Source organism: Oncorhynchus keta, chromosome 34 (assembly GCF_023373465.1).
Source record: "Oncorhynchus keta strain PuntledgeMale-10-30-2019 chromosome 34, Oket_V2, whole genome shotgun sequence".
Classification (NCBI taxonomy): domain Eukaryota; kingdom Metazoa; phylum Chordata; class Actinopteri; order Salmoniformes; family Salmonidae; genus Oncorhynchus; species Oncorhynchus keta.
The window spans coordinates 19666422-19684801 of NC_068454.1; the positions used below are offsets into that span (position 1 = coordinate 19666422).

The 18380-nt window shown below is 42.1% G+C and overlaps 1 protein-coding gene and 1 long non-coding RNA gene across 3 annotated transcripts; one reads left to right on the forward strand and one right to left on the reverse strand.

The window, feature by feature from the left end:
- Positions 1 to 676: 676 nt before the first annotated feature.
- On the forward strand, positions 677 to 3486 carry rpe (ribulose-5-phosphate-3-epimerase). The gene is made up of 6 exons (XM_035749481.2): positions 677 to 897; positions 1309 to 1388; positions 1744 to 1883; positions 2093 to 2227; positions 2722 to 2808; positions 2938 to 3486. Exons 1-6 carry the CDS (start codon positions 776 to 778, stop codon positions 3058 to 3060), a joined length of 687 nt encoding a protein of 228 aa, XP_035605374.1. The 5' UTR covers positions 677 to 775; the 3' UTR covers positions 3061 to 3486.
- An 11902-nt stretch (positions 3487 to 15388) lies between these two features.
- LOC127915050 (uncharacterized) lies at positions 15389 to 16919 on the reverse strand. 2 transcript variants are annotated; one of them, XR_008090030.1, is made up of 2 exons: positions 16711 to 16919; positions 15389 to 16590 (listed from the first exon to the last, which is right to left on the reverse strand). It is a non-coding gene; the product is annotated as an uncharacterized LOC127915050 (long non-coding RNA). The 2 variants fall into 2 exon arrangements; XR_008090031.1 differs by having other exon boundaries at positions 15389 to 16350; positions 16711 to 16917.
- Between the last annotated feature and the right edge of the window lie 1461 nt (positions 16920 to 18380).

The window sequence follows — 18380 nt, forward strand, 5'->3', positions numbered from 1 at the left end:
GACCCGCAGCCCAAACCCATTAATGTCACATTGGTGTTTACCCTCATGGATGTGACTGAGTCTGTAGTGGCCACAGAAAATGCTGCTGGAACTACCAGGGATTCATTTTTCACATTCTTATAAATCATTAAAAGTTGGAGGTTGGACTGCAGATGAACTCTTCAGAACCTTTAAACCACTCCAAAAGCAAGCCTCTGACCACAGAAAGGCACAGAGTCAAAACCCTTTATACAAAAAAGTGTGTGAGAGAGAGAAGAGAGAGAGAGAGAGAGAGAGAGAGAGAGAGAGAGAGAGAGAGAGAGAGAGAGAGAGAGAGAATAAGAGGCAGAGGCCTATATAGAGGTAGTATTGGTCTCTCCCACAGTACTTTGTGTGACCATCGACCTTGGCCCTGTCTTGCCCTGCCTCCTGTTCTCAAGGGGCTGCCAATACTCACACACACTGATACGGTCCCCCACATTTTCAGGGATTGGACCTCATCTCTTCCTGTCAACCTTCAGTCAAACGCCATGCCCACTAAATCTTACAGCCAGCTAAGAGATAGACATATATATAGAGATATAAATATATGAGCTGTGTGGGCAATATAAAGTATTTTTTCAACACAGGAAAATATGTGAAAGTGGTGTCACTTCAGTGTGATTTATACGCCATCCAGTGGCAACTTTTGGAACATACATTATTTTGAAAGCAGCGTTGAACACGGAAGTAGCAAACTCGCACGTTGGAGTACTTCTTGAACTGCAATCGAGCACACAGAGCAGAGACCTTCAACATGTCTTACAGCGCAAAGATAGGCCCGTCCATCCTCAGCAGTGACCTCGCATGCCTGGGCAGTGAATGCGTCCGAATGATGGAGTGCGGAGCTGACTACCTGCACCTCGACGTTATGGACGGGTGAACAAATCCAGAGAGCACGCTAGCTAACTAGCATAGTCTCAGTCCAATAGGATTCACAGTCAGGCAGTTAACTAACGTTAGCTAGCTGTAACTGTGAATGTATGCAAATTTTAGTTAGCAATCACTGCTGTTTTTGTTGACTTGTGCTAATATATTGTTAGAAGTCAAGCTAAAAGTCATTATGGGTGATGTCAACATCACGGCAGATTGCAATACCAGTCCACATTGCATAACATTCTGCAACTCTGTTTACGACATCCACAGTTTAGTTATCTTTTTTTCAGTTTGTTTTATTCAGCACTGATAGTTAGCTAGCACGTTTTGTTATTGATCAGCCTGCCTTGCATCAGCGTGACTGGAGTAGAATCAGTCACATAAGGATAATGATTGTATCTTGTTCCCTTGAAGTAATTTTGTCCCCAACATCACCTTTGGCCACCCGATGGTGGAGTGCCTAAGGAACTGCGTGGGGCCAGACCCTTTCTTTGGTCAGTAACACAACCTTACTCTGAAATGGTTACAATATGTCCCTGTTGTTGTTTTTACCTTTATTTAACAAGTCAGTTAAGAACAGATTCTTATTTTCAATAACAGCTTGTTAGCTGCCAGAATGACAGATATTTACCTCGGGGATTCGAACTTGCAACCTTTCGATTACTAGTCCAACACTCTAACCACTAGGCTACCTGTATGACAACACATTGACCAGTCCATATTTATTCTAGCTGAACGTGCTGATCACAGCTACCATTATTACTGACACCATTTGTTCTAAGTAGGATTATGGTTTGTTCAGCGTTGCATAGTAGCCATCTCAAAAGTGTGTGTGTGTTTCTCTTATAGACATGCACATGATGGTGTCGAGGCCGGAGCAGTGGGTGAAACCCATGGCAGCAGCAGGAGCTAGTCAGTACACGTTCCACCTGGAGACCACTACTAATGCTGGAAACCTCATTAAGGAGATCAGAGAGAGTGGCATGAAGGTGAGACAGAGAGGCATAGTTGACTATAGAGAGAGACCAGAGGTGAGGTCCTGATATGGGAGGTCATCCTGATATGGGAGGTCAGAGATTGCGAGAAGTGGATGGGCACAGATTGACACACAGTCAGAGAAAGTTCACAACTATGTGTTGTCTAACAGTTGTGCGTCTTCACCCATGTATGGTAATGTAACACTGTGTGTGTGTTGTAGGTGGGCCTGGCCATAAAGCCTGGGACCACAGTAGAGGAGTTGGCCCCATGGGCAGGACAGATTGACATGGCACTGGTCATGACTGTGGAGCCTGGCTTTGGAGGCCAGAAGTTCATGGAGGACATGATGCCCAAGGTAGTGTGTTGTGTTTGTGTGTCTGTCTATCAGGCTGCATTTACACAAGCAGCCCAACCAATTATGTTTTTTTTTTTGCCACTAGTTGATCTTTTGACCGATCAGATCAGATCTGTTGGCCATAATTGGGCAAAATATCCAAATTGGGCTGCCTGTGTAAACACATCCTATGTGTTATTTTGTGGCTTATGTTTTTATCTCGCTAGAGAGCATGTGTCTGATAAGCTGCATGAAAAAGCTTCTCTGTCATCTGTGATCTGTTTTATACACAAGGTCACTCAGTTTATTTTGAATGCAGAGGTTTGTTACAATATCTTCAGTTGACATTGTGTCATCTAAGTAATGTGTTAGAGGGGTTCTCTGTGTGTCTCTCTGTTTTGTTTGATTCTCACGGTCTGTGGATTTGTGTGGTTTGATTGTATATATTTGCCGTGTCTGTTTTGGACATTTGGGGCATGTCATTGACATTTCATTGTCTGTTTCTGTGTGTCTAGGTTAGCTGGCTAAGGAGTCAGTTTCCCTCTCTGGACATTGAGGTGGACGGAGGAGTGGGTCCCTCTACCATCCACAAGTGTGCTGAGGTGCGTACATGCCTCCCCATACCATGCACCCTTGGGCCCTGGTGCTTAACTACATTGTCTCGTTGCTTGTGTCCATCCATGGGTGTTCACGGTGTGTGTGTTTTATCTTTCTGTGTGTGTCTCTGGTAGGCGGGTGCTAACATGATTGTGTCGGGCAGTGCGGTGGTGAGCAGCGACGACCCTCGCTCTGTCATCACAATGCTGAGGACTGCTGTCTCTGAGGCCATACAGAAACGCTCACTGGACCGTTGACACGCCCCCTGGCTGGCGATCACCACAGTAATTCCTCACACCAGAACGCCATAGCAACATGCTAATACACCCTAAAGTGGGACAGTCAAAAGATGTTTCTCTTTGGTGGTCAGGGAGGGGTGTGGAAGTTGGTGCTCTGCAGACGGGTGTGCTGATGTCACAGTTTGATCCAGTGAAGCTGTGCCCCTCAATACCCCAGAACATCAGAACCAACCCCAAATCCCCACACTCAGCCAGGATCACTACTCAACCAATGATTTACCCACCTACCAGCTTAGGCCTGTGGATAAATTAACACTTTAACGAGAGTGGAACAGTGGTTATGTTGATTGCACACAATAATTGTAAACATTCCTGAATATTTTTTGGAATACTGTTATGTCGAACTAATGATAAAGATATGTCTGACAAAAAAATGTAACTGAATTGAAGGTCTTTTTTTGTGGTTTTTTTGCTAGTGCTGAGAGAGAGTGAGAGGTGTTAGATACAGGACTGCAGAATTAGAGGACATATGATGAACAAAGTCTCTTTGGACAGGCTAGTATTTTGTCACTGCCGGGATGAAATACCTGTTACTATTTCACCCAGACACATGAAACATGGAATCCCTCCTCTTGATCTGCCAAGCAGTATTTTACTCAGCGTTGTAGTACTCAAGACCACATTGAGAGTCTCTGTGTCAGATATATTTTTACTCGGTCTTGGACATTGAGGACTCGTCATTTCTTCCCGAGACCAGCGGAGTAAAATAGCCTTTTCATAATTAAAAGCTTCCATTCAGTCAGTGTATAAAACCACGTGAAATATATACACTCCTTTTTTTAAAACAATATCTTAATGCCTATTGGTATCTGGGATATCTACTTTATTCTTAACATTAGTCTTTTTTACTTTTGTTGAAAAAAATTCTCAAACTTTGTCAGAATTTCCTTGCCGCTCTGGTAGAGAAGAGTGGAGGAAATTGTTTGCAAGTTGCAAACTCGCTATTAGTTTTTATTAATTGCTTTGGTACCATTTTTCAAGTATTTGGTATATTTTCACAACTCTTAGTACAAAACTCCAATCTGGTCACACTTCTTAACCAGCCAGTCTTTCATTCAAAACCGGTCATTGTGCATTCATTTGCAATGTAAACATCTCTCACCAACCAACCATTCAAAATATAAGTTTGTGAAATGTAATGAGAACATTAGTTTAATCACCAAAACACAATGATATCTTTTCAATTTAGTCATTTTAACTACCAATTAATCCAATAGCAAACAATGCAAGATATGCGTTTCAAATCGCCCTTAGAAGTGCTGAAAGTAATATGCTACAGTAGTGTAAATTAGTTTTTACATTAGGCAATACACTTACATTACATTACAACAAAATTGACAGAACATCTATAATTTGTGATCAATGAAGACATCCTCTACCTTTTTATTTTTATTAAATCATAAAAAATAAATATATTTCAGATATAATTGCAACAATCGGTGTACTGTCTGTAATCAAGTGTAAGAAATTAAATGAAACAAGTTAAATGAATGAAAATGAAACGTATTCATTTGCATCAAGCCTGTCTTGAGCATTTGGCCATAAATTATAATCCACATCACAGTGAATGTCCTCATTAAGGGCAAATCCAAGCTTGAAATTGGTTCTGCATTGTTGTCATCGCATGCCTCATCCATGGCCAGAAGAATAGCGGCACGCTCATTAGGATGGCGATTGTACATCTTCCACCTCTTTACTGAAAAGGTCCTCAGTAGGATTGAGGAAATGAGAGTATGGGGGCAAGTATAGGGTCAAGAATCAGGAATGGGCCCGAAAACTATGTCTTAACCACCTCTGCATGGTGGAACCTGACATTGTCCCACACAATGACATAGGTGACTCTTTCACCTTGATAGGCCTGCTCAATTGTATTGAGAAACACAATGAGGTGTGCAGCTTTGTTGGATTCAAGTAATGGCTTACATCCTACCACACCATCTTCAGAGATAGCTGCGCACATGGAGCTGTTTCGCCCATGTTTTCCAGGCACTTGGACGATCTCCCCTTGGCCGATGAGTTTTGGCCAGGTTGAAGCGCTTCATTAACAAAGATATACTTGTGATGGTTCACAGCAGCATCAAGCACCATCATCCTCTAAAAACATATTTTGGTTACTTATTGTTTACAGTACAGTTCCAATATATTGTGAAGTAGCATGTGGATGAAATAGTAACAGTAATACAGTATATAGTGCTGTACTTGAACATATGCACCCCGTCGTTGTTTCACCCAGTCATTGTTTTTCTCAAAAGGCACCAGGTAAATGTGTTTGGCAAAATGTTTCATCGTTCTCAATGGCAATGTCATTCCTGGCCCTCACAACTGCCCACTCCTGCTGCTCGGTCAGCACATGGCCACCACCATGGGGTCTTCTGTCAATTCTGAGGTTAGAACAGAGTATACTGTCAATAGGTCATACTGGAAGAATAGTGTAAGATGTGTTGTGAATTTACGTGCGTTACAATTTTGTTTACTGTAAATGTAATGGTAAAGCAGAGTACATATCCTGCAGAGTTACCGCTTTTCTTGGCGAAGTTCTCATGATCGAATTGACAGTCGATCTTTTCAGATTGGGGTGAACTAATCTGGCAGCCTCTGGTAAGGCCTCTGTTTACCACATGGTCAAGGACGATGGCCGGACTTCATTAGACATCTGCCTCCCTCTCTAGAAGCTGTGTCTAGACTTGGCAGTTCATGCAGCTTTAGTATTCTGATCGTAGAGTTCTGATCATGGAACTCCAAATGGGTCATGAATCTACACCTACAGTACCAGTTAAAAGTTTGGGCACCTACTCATTCAATGGTTTTTCTTTATTTTTTGCTATTTTCTACATTGTTGAATAATAGTGAAGAAATCAAAACTATGAAATAACACATGGAATCATGTAGTAACCAATAAAGTGTTAAACAAATCCAAATACATTTGAGGTTCTTCAAAGTAGAACCTAGAACCTTTGCCTTGATGACAGATTTGCAACCTCTTGGCATTCTCTCAACCAGCTGCTTTTCCAACAGTATTGAAGGAGTATTCACATATGCTGAGCACTTGTTGGCTGCTTTTCCTTCACTCTGCGGTCCAACTCATCCCAAAGCAGCTCAACTTGGTTGAGGTCGGGTGATTGTGGAGGCCAGGTCATCTGATGCAGCACTCCATCACTCTCCTTCTTGGTCAATTAGTGAGCGTAGCATATATGAAAGGCATTTCTAGATGAAAATAGTACCAAAGCTATTGCTGAAAGGACAGCTACTGTAATACCATCATGTGGGAGAGGGCACTTTTTGTAATAGAAATGCCTTGGGGTCCTTCTGTAGCTCAGTTGGTAGAGCATGGCGCTTGTAACGCCAGGGTAGTGGGTTCGATCCCCAGGACCACCCATACGTAGAATGTATGCACACATGACTGTAAGTCGCTTTGGATAAAAGCGTCTGCTAAATGGCATATATTATTATTATTATTATTAATACACAAAGGGCCAGTGGTGTAGTGGAGGCTATAGGCAGGTACAGTGTATTTGGAAAGTATTCAGACCCCTTGAATTCAATTGCTCCCCCCTAATCAATCTACACACAATACCCCATAATGATAAAGCAAAAACAGGTTTTCAGAAATGTTTGCTAATTTATAAAAAATGAATACTGAAATATTATATTTGCATAAGTATTCAGACCTTTACTCAGTACTTTGTTGAAGCACCTTTGGCAGTGATTACAGCCTTGAGTATTCTTGGGTATGACGCTACAAGCTTGGCACACCTGTATTTGGAGAGTTTCTCCCATTCTTCTCTGCATATCCTCTTAAGCTCTGTCAGGTGGATGGGGAGCTTTGGTGCACAGCTATTTTCAGGTCTCTCCAGAGATGTTCCATTGGGTTTAAGTCCAGGCTCTGGCTGGGCCACTCAAGGCTATTCAGAGACTTCTCCCGAAGACACTCCTGCGTTGTCTTGGCTGTGTGCTTAGGGTCGTTGTCCTGTTGGAAGGTGAACCACCCCAGTCTGAGGTCTGCCTCCACCATGCCTCACCGTACGGATGGTGCCAGGTTTCCTCCAGACGTGATGCTTGGCATTCAGGTCAAAGAGTTCAATCTTGGTTTCATCAGACCAGATCATTTTGTTTGTCGTGGTCTGAGTCCTTTAGGTGCCTTTTGGCAAACTCGAAGCGGGCGGTCATGTGCCCTTTACTGAGGAGTGGCTTCAATCTGGCCACTCTACCATAAAGGCCTGATTGGTGGAGTGCAGCAGAGATGGTTGTCGTTCTGGAAGGTTCTCCCATCTCCACAGAGGAACTCTGGAGCTCTGTTAGAGTGACTGGTTCTTGGTCATCTCCCTGACCAAATCAAATCAAATTTTATTTGTCACATACACATGGTTAGCAGATGTTAATGCGAGTGTAGCGAAATGCCCGTCTCCCCCCGATTGCTCAGTTTGGCTGGAGGCCAGCTCTAGGAAGAGCCTTGGTGGTTCCAAACTTCTTCCATTTAAGAATGATGGAGGCCACTGTGTTCTTGGGGACCTTCAATTCTGCTGAAATGTTTTGTACCCTTCCCCAGATCTGTGCCTCGACACAACCCTGTCTCAGAGCTCTACGGACAATTCCTTCAGACCCCATGGCTTGGTTTTTGCTCCTTTTTATAGACAGGTGTGTTCCTTTCCAAAGCATGTCCAATCAATTGAATTTACCACAGGTGGACTCCAATCAAGTTATAGAAACATCAAGGATGATCAATCTAAACAGGATGCACCTGCGCTCAATTTCGAGTCTCATATAAAAGGGTCTGAATAATGTAAATAAGGTATTTCAGTGTTTATTTTTAATACAATTGCTAAAATAAAATAACTGTTTTCGATTTTTCATTATGGAGTATTGCGTATAGAATGATTTATTTTTTAGAAAAATTCAAGAGGTCTGAATACTTTCCAAAGCACTGTATATGGCATATACCCACTTTTTATTTTCCAGAGGGCATTGCCTATACCCACTTCTTAATCCCTACTGTTGCATATCAAATTAGTGTAGTGGAGGTATAAGATGTATGTATTGTACTTATGTAGTACAACAGGGAAATCATGCACAAAGTAGCCAACACAACTGCAAAGCATGTGAAGTATGCTATATATACCAAAGTATGATGGATACCCCTTCAAATTAGTGGATTTGGCTATTTCAGCCACACCCGTTGGTTTCAATTCATGTTATCTACCAGTAAATGCTAACTAAGGCAACAATGGGTATGCGAAACAGGTATTGATCAAGTTTGATCTTGGTCTTGTCTTGGTTAGTAGGCTATTTGCAATGCTCAATTCAGTCATCATGCGCTGTCTGTATGAACATTTCTAAAGGCTTTCCCCTAAAAAACATACAAAAAAATGGACTGCAATGTAGGCCTACCTGATAGTGATATAATGCTGATTTGTATCATGTGAGGGCATTTGTTTTACACAATTGAATTAAAGGGAAACTACACCCTTCAAAAATATTTTTTTTCCCCCAGACCTCAAAATGTTCTCCTGATGTGGTTAAAGCATTGTTGTGGACATAGAACATCACTTTTTTTTATATAAAAAAAGTGTGATTTTGAATAAAATTCTGTACAATTCATAGGAAAACGTATGGTTTTCCAGACAGGACCCACTGCATATCGCCGATGGAAAGACAGCAGTCACACACAGCATGATTTTAAAGAATAAGTAGCCCATTCACTCAGACTTACTACTAAAGCCAGTTGGTCCCAATCAGAAGAATACAAAAACACAACCTTTATGCGAAGTATTTTCCAATTGAAATGTATAATTATTACTTCCCATTGCAACAAACATTTCGCATTTAGCACTCAAAGTAACCGGTGATCTAAAGTTTAAATGCAACCATGTTTCACACACACAAGTTATTTTCAAAGAGATGGCTAACAACAGCATGCGAGCCGCAATAAAAAACACAGTTCCACTCAATGGATGAGTTATTCATGAAAAGGGAGAAGCAAATAAATTAGCAACAGCATCCATCCTCTTTGATAACACCTGCTGCAGTTGCTGTAAACTAGCCTACAACAAAAGCTAGCGAGCTATACCTACTACTGCTTGCTATACCTACTACTGTACTGGAAGCCACTCCTCAGTAAACGGTCCCACCCATTACAAGTCAATGTGATTGGTTAATTCCAATGTCACTCCAAAATGTTGCTTTAATACAGATGAATGGCAGATGCCTTCTATCAAGCTTCTGATGGCCTAGCCAATGGCTTACTTAAAGAGCTAGATTTATCTCCCCAGAGATCACCAAAGATAAATCCTGATTGGATCATGTTCTCTTTAGTGTTAACCCTTTCCTTTCTAAACAAAACTGAAGAGTTTAAATCAAAACATAATTAAAAAGAATATAATTAGAATTATTTTATAAATCCGTAGCCCTTCTCTGAAGGCTTAGAAGGCCCTCATTGTTCCCCACTGTGTTTGGGTTAGTAATAATTCGTAGAGTGGCTCTATTTTTCCTTAGCATACATTTTCTTTTTACAATTCTGAATGTCTAAAGAATCCATATGTTGTTCTGAAATATGAACACAGAAATACTGGACATTTTGAACTCTTATTATGGTGCTGATTTGACAAAATTACAATCATGGTCTTGTATTGGACTTTTATGACTTGAATTTGACATTTTTCTGGTTATGGTCTTGACTCAGTCTTGCCCTTCCCAAAGGCTTCCGGTCTTGGTCTTAAATCGGTCTCGAACACAACACTGATTGTAATACTTAGACACTAGAGGGCAAGCTTGCTCAAACTATTCATCCTGATGTTTGTAAGCCGGAGACTGTCATTCTTCTTTTTTTCAGATCCCTGTTTTATGTATTATCTTGTTTACTCGTGATTTATTACCAAGGTTGGGGAGTAATGGATTACAAGAAAAAAGGTAACTAATCGGTTAAATTACCAGTAAAAATATTGTAATTAGATTACAGATACCTTTGAAAAACTTCGAAGATTACTTTTAAATTCAGAAAAGATGTTTGTGAAAATAAATATGACACCGTCTCTGTTTTCGCAATGACATTCAAATCAGCATTGAAAAAAGGCGCAAGTTAAAGTTTTTTTTATCACCTGAGCGAGTCTGATCACAAGTCAGAGACCACTATGATGACAAACCAAATGTGTTTGATGGATTACGGGAAAAGAGCAGGAATAGGCTTTTGTAGGCTACAGTCCAAGCTATGTCTTCCAATAAACACTTTGAGGGAAGGATGACAGTAGTGGTGTAGTCTCACTTATTATTGATATCTACATACAGTAGCGTATTGATGTGAATCACACTGCTGCTCTCTCATTTAGATATTTGCACCTTAAGGATTGTGGTTGTTGTGGATGGCTGTTCACAAATCTAAATGTTTATTTGAACCCGATAATGGTTGAATTCAAGAAGTTTAAGGTGCCTATCTATCAATCATTGTTTTTTAAACCAGTGGACAGCCAGTGAAAAATGCTCTCTTGTAACTAAATGCTCTCTGATCCAAGCCTGTGGAATAAAAGTGGGCATTTTATTGCTCCATCTAATTCATGCTGATCAAATAAATAAATCCATAGGAATAATGGACACATTAGTTGCTACATCCATTTTTGGACTAATAAATATCTATTGATTGCTGAAGAATATAACTTAGAAATGCCTCATGAGCTTAGTTCAACTGTCACACTCCATGAGAACCCAAAATATAAGCTTGTTTTTCTCCAATGTTTGTAAACATTGTAAATGTAAACAAACACTGTATAGCCTCATAACATGGTTAAAATAATCATTTTGATATCATGGATGGTCAGTCCTCGCATCCATAGCTCTTTCTATTAATCTGAGAGTGGTTACATTTCTCCAGGCCCATCCCTCAGTTTTTTATCAAAACAAAGGCGGGGCGACTGTTTTGTTATTGTTTCATCTGTGGATTTGCCCTTTAAACAGCTGCATATTATCAAGATATCAAAGTGTCACCAACAAAAATATTAACAACAGACCTATAGCAAATGTAGCATATGGCATTCATTTTTCACATGTAAATAGCACTTTTCAGTGGTGCTCAAAGCCTGCCACTCCATGAGCACAACATTTATTTTTCAACTCTAATCATAAACAACAGAGTAGGGCTGGCTAATAAGTCCTTAGCTTTGGGGTCATGCGCAGGAAAAACAAATAGACTAATCTATTTTTCCATATTTCCATGTCCTATTTTTGAAGATCAAGGGGTATAACATTTATTGGAATGACTGGAATTCTGATAGACTGGTTTTTAATGTAAAGATATATTTTAATCGTATTATTATATGTAGTAAAAAGCGATGGGTTAGAAGAAGCCAACATAACCAACCCATAAAGTAAAATGAATCATCCATATATGGCCAGCTATATGAAGTTTAACATTGATTTATCCTGCAATAGATGCCGTTCAATTAGTAACATACATTTGTGTCTTCTTCTAATGCCTCTTAAGGGGAAAGTAATCTAAAGTAACGGAATGTAATCAGATTACGTTACTGAGTTTGGGTAATTTAAATGTTACGTTACTGTTACAAAAAGTAACCTACCCAACCCTGTTTATTAACTACTGATATTAAGTCATGAGATTATTGATAACAGTGAATTATCCATAAATGACTACCATGTGCCATAGGAGAGCATTAGTGATCTTCTTGATCCATATCTAATTTTAATGATGTGATGTAAAGTTAATACCTGGCTTTGAATGCATGCTTAAACTAACAGAGCATTAGGCTGAGACAGGGGTTTATTTCATCAAAACAAATAGTTGCATTACGGGATAAATAGAAAAACAATCCTCTCCCTGCCCTGATAGGAAGACTCTTTTTTATTTAACACTATTTAACTCGGACAATATTTGTTTCTAGTTAGTAAACGCAAGAAGTATGTCAGGTGTTTCCTGTTTTTACTGAATAGTGCTCACTGCTCAAAGCCCTTCTACCGCAAGCAGTCATTTTGTCTGAGAGATAGAGGTCATCTCTACATCTCTATGCCCACTGGGACAAACCTCTTGGCAATGAGAATCACACATGACACACTTTAAGCTGCAAGCCGCTTGTTCTAAATAATGCAACATGTCTGGGAGATGATTCACTTTCTCCTGCAATATTGATTTCAGAATTCTGTATTTCCATTTCAGTGTAACATATCACACAAGACAGAGGTTCATATGAGACAGACAACAGATTATTTACAGAAATGGTAATACTGGGTGGCTTTTGAGGTCTGTGTGTGTGTGTGGTAGGGACACGTAAGAGGGTCACCTGTGTCTATTTTTCTCTTAATAGATCCTGACAGTTGGATCTCTGCTACGTCTCAGACCGCACCATCATTAGTCATGATAGTATCTGGGGAGAATGCTGTGAGTCATACGTGCACACTATTCTCTACATGTATTTATAAGACACTGCACATTTATGTTTGATGAAGTGCTTGTCATCTTTAAGAGAGGAAAACCGAGAAGTGTGATGATGCACTATACAAATTGCCCATTAAAGAGGGAATCATAGATTCAAGTAGGAAAACTCTTGACAAAAGCGAAAATGTGAAATTCCACAAGGTTTAACCAAACACACTGACTTACACATGGGCAAATTCACATCAAGCAGACTTATACATAGGCCTACTGTCCTACTGTGCTGTGCGTATAGCCAATGCTACTCAAGGGAATGGAAAAGTTATGCCACTGGTGCCATAGCAACCATATCCAGATGCTGCCATTTACTGAGAGAGAGTGAAAGATTATGTAGCGTTGGTTGGAGCCTTATTCTAACGCGTCCTCTCCTCCTCCACACTCGATCAAGTCAGGGTGAGCTGCCTACTGCACATGTTCCACTGTATGTCCGCAGGCACTCACAGGGGAGAACATGGATTGTTGGGTACACATACACAGAAGCTTATTATAACCCCAGTAACGTGTACACACATACATGTATGCCATACGCACACACTGGCAGCTGTCATGTCGTGGAGTTTTTGATCCTGTCTTCAGAGACCTGCAGTCTGAGTCTGGCTGGGTTGCTGTCTCTGGTGTGAAGGCTGGAACAGAGTAGTACACGGAGGACACAACCCCGGAGGACACGACCCCGGAGGACACGACCCCGGAGGACACGACCCCAGAGGACACGACCCCAGAGGACACGACCCCGGAGGACACGACCCCGGAGGACACGACCCCGGAGGACACGACCCCGGAGGACACGACCCCGGAGGACACGACCCCGGAGCCCTGCAGAGGGCCCTACTGAGCAGGGTTTAGTAGTCAGAGCCTACATTACTCATTGGAACACACTATCACTGCTAAACCAGAAACCAGGGTTGTATTGATTACGTCTTACAAAATAAGCTGTTTACTGTTTAAGAACCAAAACGCAAACAAAACGGGGCGGGACCTACCAGAATTTGTCCAATAGAAACTCTTGTTTTTGTTGGCAAACAACAGATGAAACGTTTTTCAACAGAATTGACGTAACGAATACATCCCTGCTCTTCTCATAAACACTATCTACTGGGAGGAAGTGGCATCCAATGCTTCGAATTCCAATGTGAATTAGAGTTAATCACATTCATGATCATCTAAATCAAAACTTATTGATATGTAGACTACAGATGTAACATTTCTCATCCATCATGCAATCATATTAAATGGATTATTCAAACCCACCCAAAGACAGGCTAGTGTATAATGAATCTGTTAATGTAAGAGAACATGGTGCTGCATGCATTCTCCTTTATTATGTCCCCCTTTCATCTTCCCTTTTTACTCTCCCTCTCGCTTTCTTCACCTTTCCCACTACTCTTTATCTATCTCTTTCTGGTGGCTAGAGGTGATATCTCTGCCCTCCTCTTCTCCCTGTCCTATTCAACACCAAAAGCACATTACCTCACTCGTCGCATTGCATGTTCCAGCTTATTCATAATCACCCACAATCCCACAGGAGGCAGGAAGTGTGGCGCTGATTAGCTTACTGTTGTCAGTCGGAACTAGGAAACTCAAACATGTCCGACTTGCTAACTGGCTGAACGGGGCACGTGTATAACTACAACCACTCAGAAACAAGTCGGAAATGTCCAAGTTTCCAAGTTCTAACTAACCCACGAACACGGCATTATTTATGCATAAACTCCTCTCCTCTGATAGGGTGTGTGTGCTAGCTCCATCCAATGAACAATTAAAACATGCAACTGTAATTGCTTAGAAAAACATTACAAAATATCTCTCTGCTTTGCCCCTGGGGGAGTGAGTGTGCAGTGATTCATGGGAGGCGGTGATTGTAATTTGCCGAGGGAGGCGCAGTGACATGGGGTGCCTGTTTGTTATGGTTGCTCCAGAGTTCCCCTCTGTTTTCAGTTGTTTTAGGAGAGGGTCTACAGTAATGTATGCCATTTATGCATACAGGGCAAGCACACCGTAGCAGTGATACTATGAGACCACAATTCGTGAGAGGATAAATTTCCATTTAGTTCCATGACAGTACAGTAAATTCAAGCACGGTGCAATAACATTGCTTGAATAGAGCAGTGGAGGCTGGTGGGAGGAGCTATAGGAGGATGGGCTCATTACGGCTGGAATGGAATTAATGGAACGGTGTCAAACGTGGTTTCCATGTTTGATCTGTTTGATACCGTTCCATGAATTCCATTCCAGCCTTTACAATGAGCCCATCCTCCTATAGCTCCTCCCACCAGCCTCTACTGGAATGTAGGTATTGTAAAAGTAGCAGCTTTGTCAGGTAATCAGAGCTATTTAAGGCAGGCACATGGAGTAAGATTAAGTTGTCTCTAGGCACTGATCTAAGGTCAGTTTCACATTTCCCCCCCCAGGTAAGGATAGATCCTAGATCTGTGCCAAAGGGCACCCAAAGCCATTAAGAGTTTTTTTTATAGACAAAAATGGGACTGCAGTGTTGAATGAATGCAGAGTTGTTGTCACGGGGAGCTGCCTTAGTAACGACCCCATCACAGGCAGAGAGCCAACGGAAGAACACACAGGACTTTAAGTGTTTATCTATAATAGATAGGCCAAGACTTATTGATGTCTCTGTGCGTGTGTGTTCGTGTTTTCTAATTCATAATGGATGAGATCGCGGCATTGCGGTTTTCAGCATGCGCAAAGCTGTGAGAGCTCAGCTTAGATAAGGAAGAGAGGGTGGGTGTTTGGTTCATTTGCCATGACGCCAACAATGTCACCTTCTCCTCTTCACAGTAAATTGTTTTTGTTCAATGGTTCTTTATTTGTCTATCAACAGGAAAACTGAGACATTGTAAGTAGTCTTTGTTCAATGGTCTTTATTTGTCTATCGGCAGGAAAAGTGAGACATTTCTCCAATGATCCGGTCCTAACCAATAGGCCTTTAATACATCCATTGATCCCCAGCCTCCTGGCAGAGAGATTTAACACAGAGAGCAACACTCAGGAGACCAACTGATACAGCAGACAAATCAATAGACTAACTCAGTCTCCGAACCTCAGGACACCCAACCTGAACAGTGTATAGTATTAGTACATGAGTCAGAGCAGTTACTGTGGGAACTCTCATGTGTAACACCACACTCACACATAAAGTCACTACAACCTCAGGTGCTATGCTAAAAACAAAAGCTCCAGGCATAATCAATGGTCACGTTATGATGACGCCACTAATACCTGATGCTGTTCCCTATGGGACATCCATTCCTGTTATTCTTCTTGTACATATTTGATCATTGTTATGCTGTTCTGAATACTGCCCCCCCAACTAGCTGAAGTATAACCTGGAGAGATGTCCTGCCTCTCATTCTATATCCTGCTCCTCTCTCACTGGTGATGAATCCTCATCTACTAGCATTGTTATGCTGTTCTGAATACTGCCCCCCAACTAGCTGAAGTATAACCTGGAGAGATGTCCTGCCTCTCATTCTATATCCTGCTCCTCTCTCACTGGTGATGAATCCTCATCTACTAGCATTGTTATGCTGTTCTGAATACTGCCCCCCAACTAGCTGAAGTATAACCTGGAGAGATGTCCTGCCTCTCATTCTACATTCTGCTCCTCTCTCACTGGTGATGAATCCTCATCTACTAGCATTGTTATGCTGTTCTGAATACTGCCCCCCAACTAGCTGAAGTATAACCTGGAGAGATGTCCTGCCTCTCATTCTATATCCTGCTCCTCTCTCACTGGTGATGAATCCTCATCTACTAGCATTGTTATGCTGTTCTGAATACTGCCCCCCAACTAGCTGAAGTATAACCTGGAGAGATGTCCTGCCTCTCATTCTACATTCTGCTCCTCTCTCACTGGTGATAAATCCTCATCTACTAGCATTGTTATGCTGTTCTGAATACTGCCCCCCAACTAGCTGAAGTATAACCTGGAGAGATGTCCTGCCTCTCATTCTATATCCTGCTCCTCTCTCACTGGTGATGAATCCTCATCTACTAGCATTGTTATGCTGTTCTGAATACTGCCCCCCAACTAGCTGAAGTATAACCTGGAGAGATGTCCTGCCTCTCATTCTACATTCTGCTCCTCTCTCACTGGTGATGAATCCTCATCTACTAGCATTGTTATGCTGTTCTGAATACTACCCCCCAACTAGCTGAAGTATAACCTGGAGAGATGTCCTGCCTCTCATTCTATATCCTGCTCCTCTCTCACTGGTGATGAATCCTCATCTACTAGCATTGTTATGCTGTTCTGAATACTGCCCCCCAACTAGCTGAAGTATAACCTGGAGAGATGTCCTGCCTCTCATTCTACATTCTGCTCCTCTCTCACTGGTGATGAATCCTCATCTACTAGCATTGTTATGCTGTTCTGAATACTACCCCCCAACTAGCTGAAGTATAACCTGGAGAGATGTCCTGCCTCTCATTCTACATTCTGCTCCTCTCTCACTGGTGATAAATCCTCATCTACTAGCATGCCTGCTGCTTCTCTGCTCTGGATCGTTAAGTGCTGTCTGCCCATGTTTGCCCTCTGGTGTCTGTGTCCTCTGTGAGCATGTATTTGCGTATTTTATTATTTACTGCTATTGAAAATAGCCCTTGTCGTGTGTGTGTTTGGGGGGAGGGAGAGAATGAGTTTGAGAGTGAATGAGTGAGTGAGAGAAACAAAGAGAGCAACAGAGGGAGAGAGCGAGATGAGAGAAAAATATCCCCAACTGAGCACCATTTCTTTGTCTCCACCAGAGTTGTGAAAGAGCACATTGACAACAGCATCAACAATGTCATCAGTGAGACTCCCGGGTGGCGCAGTGTTCTAGGGCACTGCATCGCAGTGCTAGCTGTGCCACCAGAGAATCTGGGTTCAAGCCCAGGCTCTGTCGCATCCAGCCGCGCCCGGGAGGTCCATGGGGTGACGCACTATTGGCCTAGTGTCGTCTGGGTTTCTCATCGCACACTAGTGACTCCTGTGGCGGGCCGGGCGCATTGTGTGCTAACCAGGTCGCCAGGTGCACAGTGTTTCCTCCGACACATTGGTGAGGCTGGATGTGCAGTGTGGCTTGGTTGGGTTGTGTTTCGGAGGAAGCATGGCTTTCGACCTTCGTCTCTCCCGTACGGTTGTAGCAATAAGACAAGATGACTACTAACAATTGGATACCACGAAAAGGGAGTACATTTTTTTTAACAACAAAAAAAAAACAATGTCATCAGTGATGCCACTATCAGTGTGTGTGACAGATAGGAGATCGTTTCCCATAGAGCCTGCCCTACAGGGGGACCCAGGTACCACTGGGCCCACGATATGATCCACTAACCCTGCATGCATCAAGTTGACACCAAGGAATATAATTTCTGCTGTAGTAAATGTTATTTTTCCTCTGTGTCACTGTGAGTTATGGAGAGGGTGATAGGATTTGGTCTGGCCCCCACTGGTCATGGTGTGTGAGTGTGTGTGGAAATGGGAAAGTTTGTGAGTGTGTGTTTGGAATATTAAGGGCTTATTAATGGTGTGGTCTGAGCAACAGTGGACACATGTGTGTGTTAGATAGAGGGAGAGAGAGTGTGTGTCAGAATGAGTTATGAAGGGTGTGATGTGATTTGCTGAGGCCGTCAGAAAGAGGCTGCTTAGCCAAGGTGAGACCTGTGAGCACCATTTATCCCTGTGACAGGCTGACACACACACTGATGCCATTTTGACCCTCCTGGCCATGTGGTATAAAGGCAGAAACGGATTCACATTTTGCCAAAGGGTCACAAGAGCAGCATCTTACACTAACTCAGTACCCCAGAGCATCATGGGTGTTAACCCTCACTACAGAGCTGAAGAAACAAACTA

Bases quoted from the DNA above. Each gene is read 5' to 3' on its own strand.
- rpe (XM_035749481.2), top strand. From the start codon at position 776: ATGTCTTACAGCGCAAAGATAGGCCCGTCCATCCTCAGCAGTGACCTC. The intron at 1,389-1,743 runs GTCAGTAACACA...TTTCTCTTATAG, and splicing joins GGGGCCAGACCCTTTCTTTG to ACATGCACATGATGGTGTCG. The intron at 1,884-2,092 runs GTGAGACAGAGA...TGTGTGTTGTAG, and splicing joins TCAGAGAGAGTGGCATGAAG to GTGGGCCTGGCCATAAAGCC.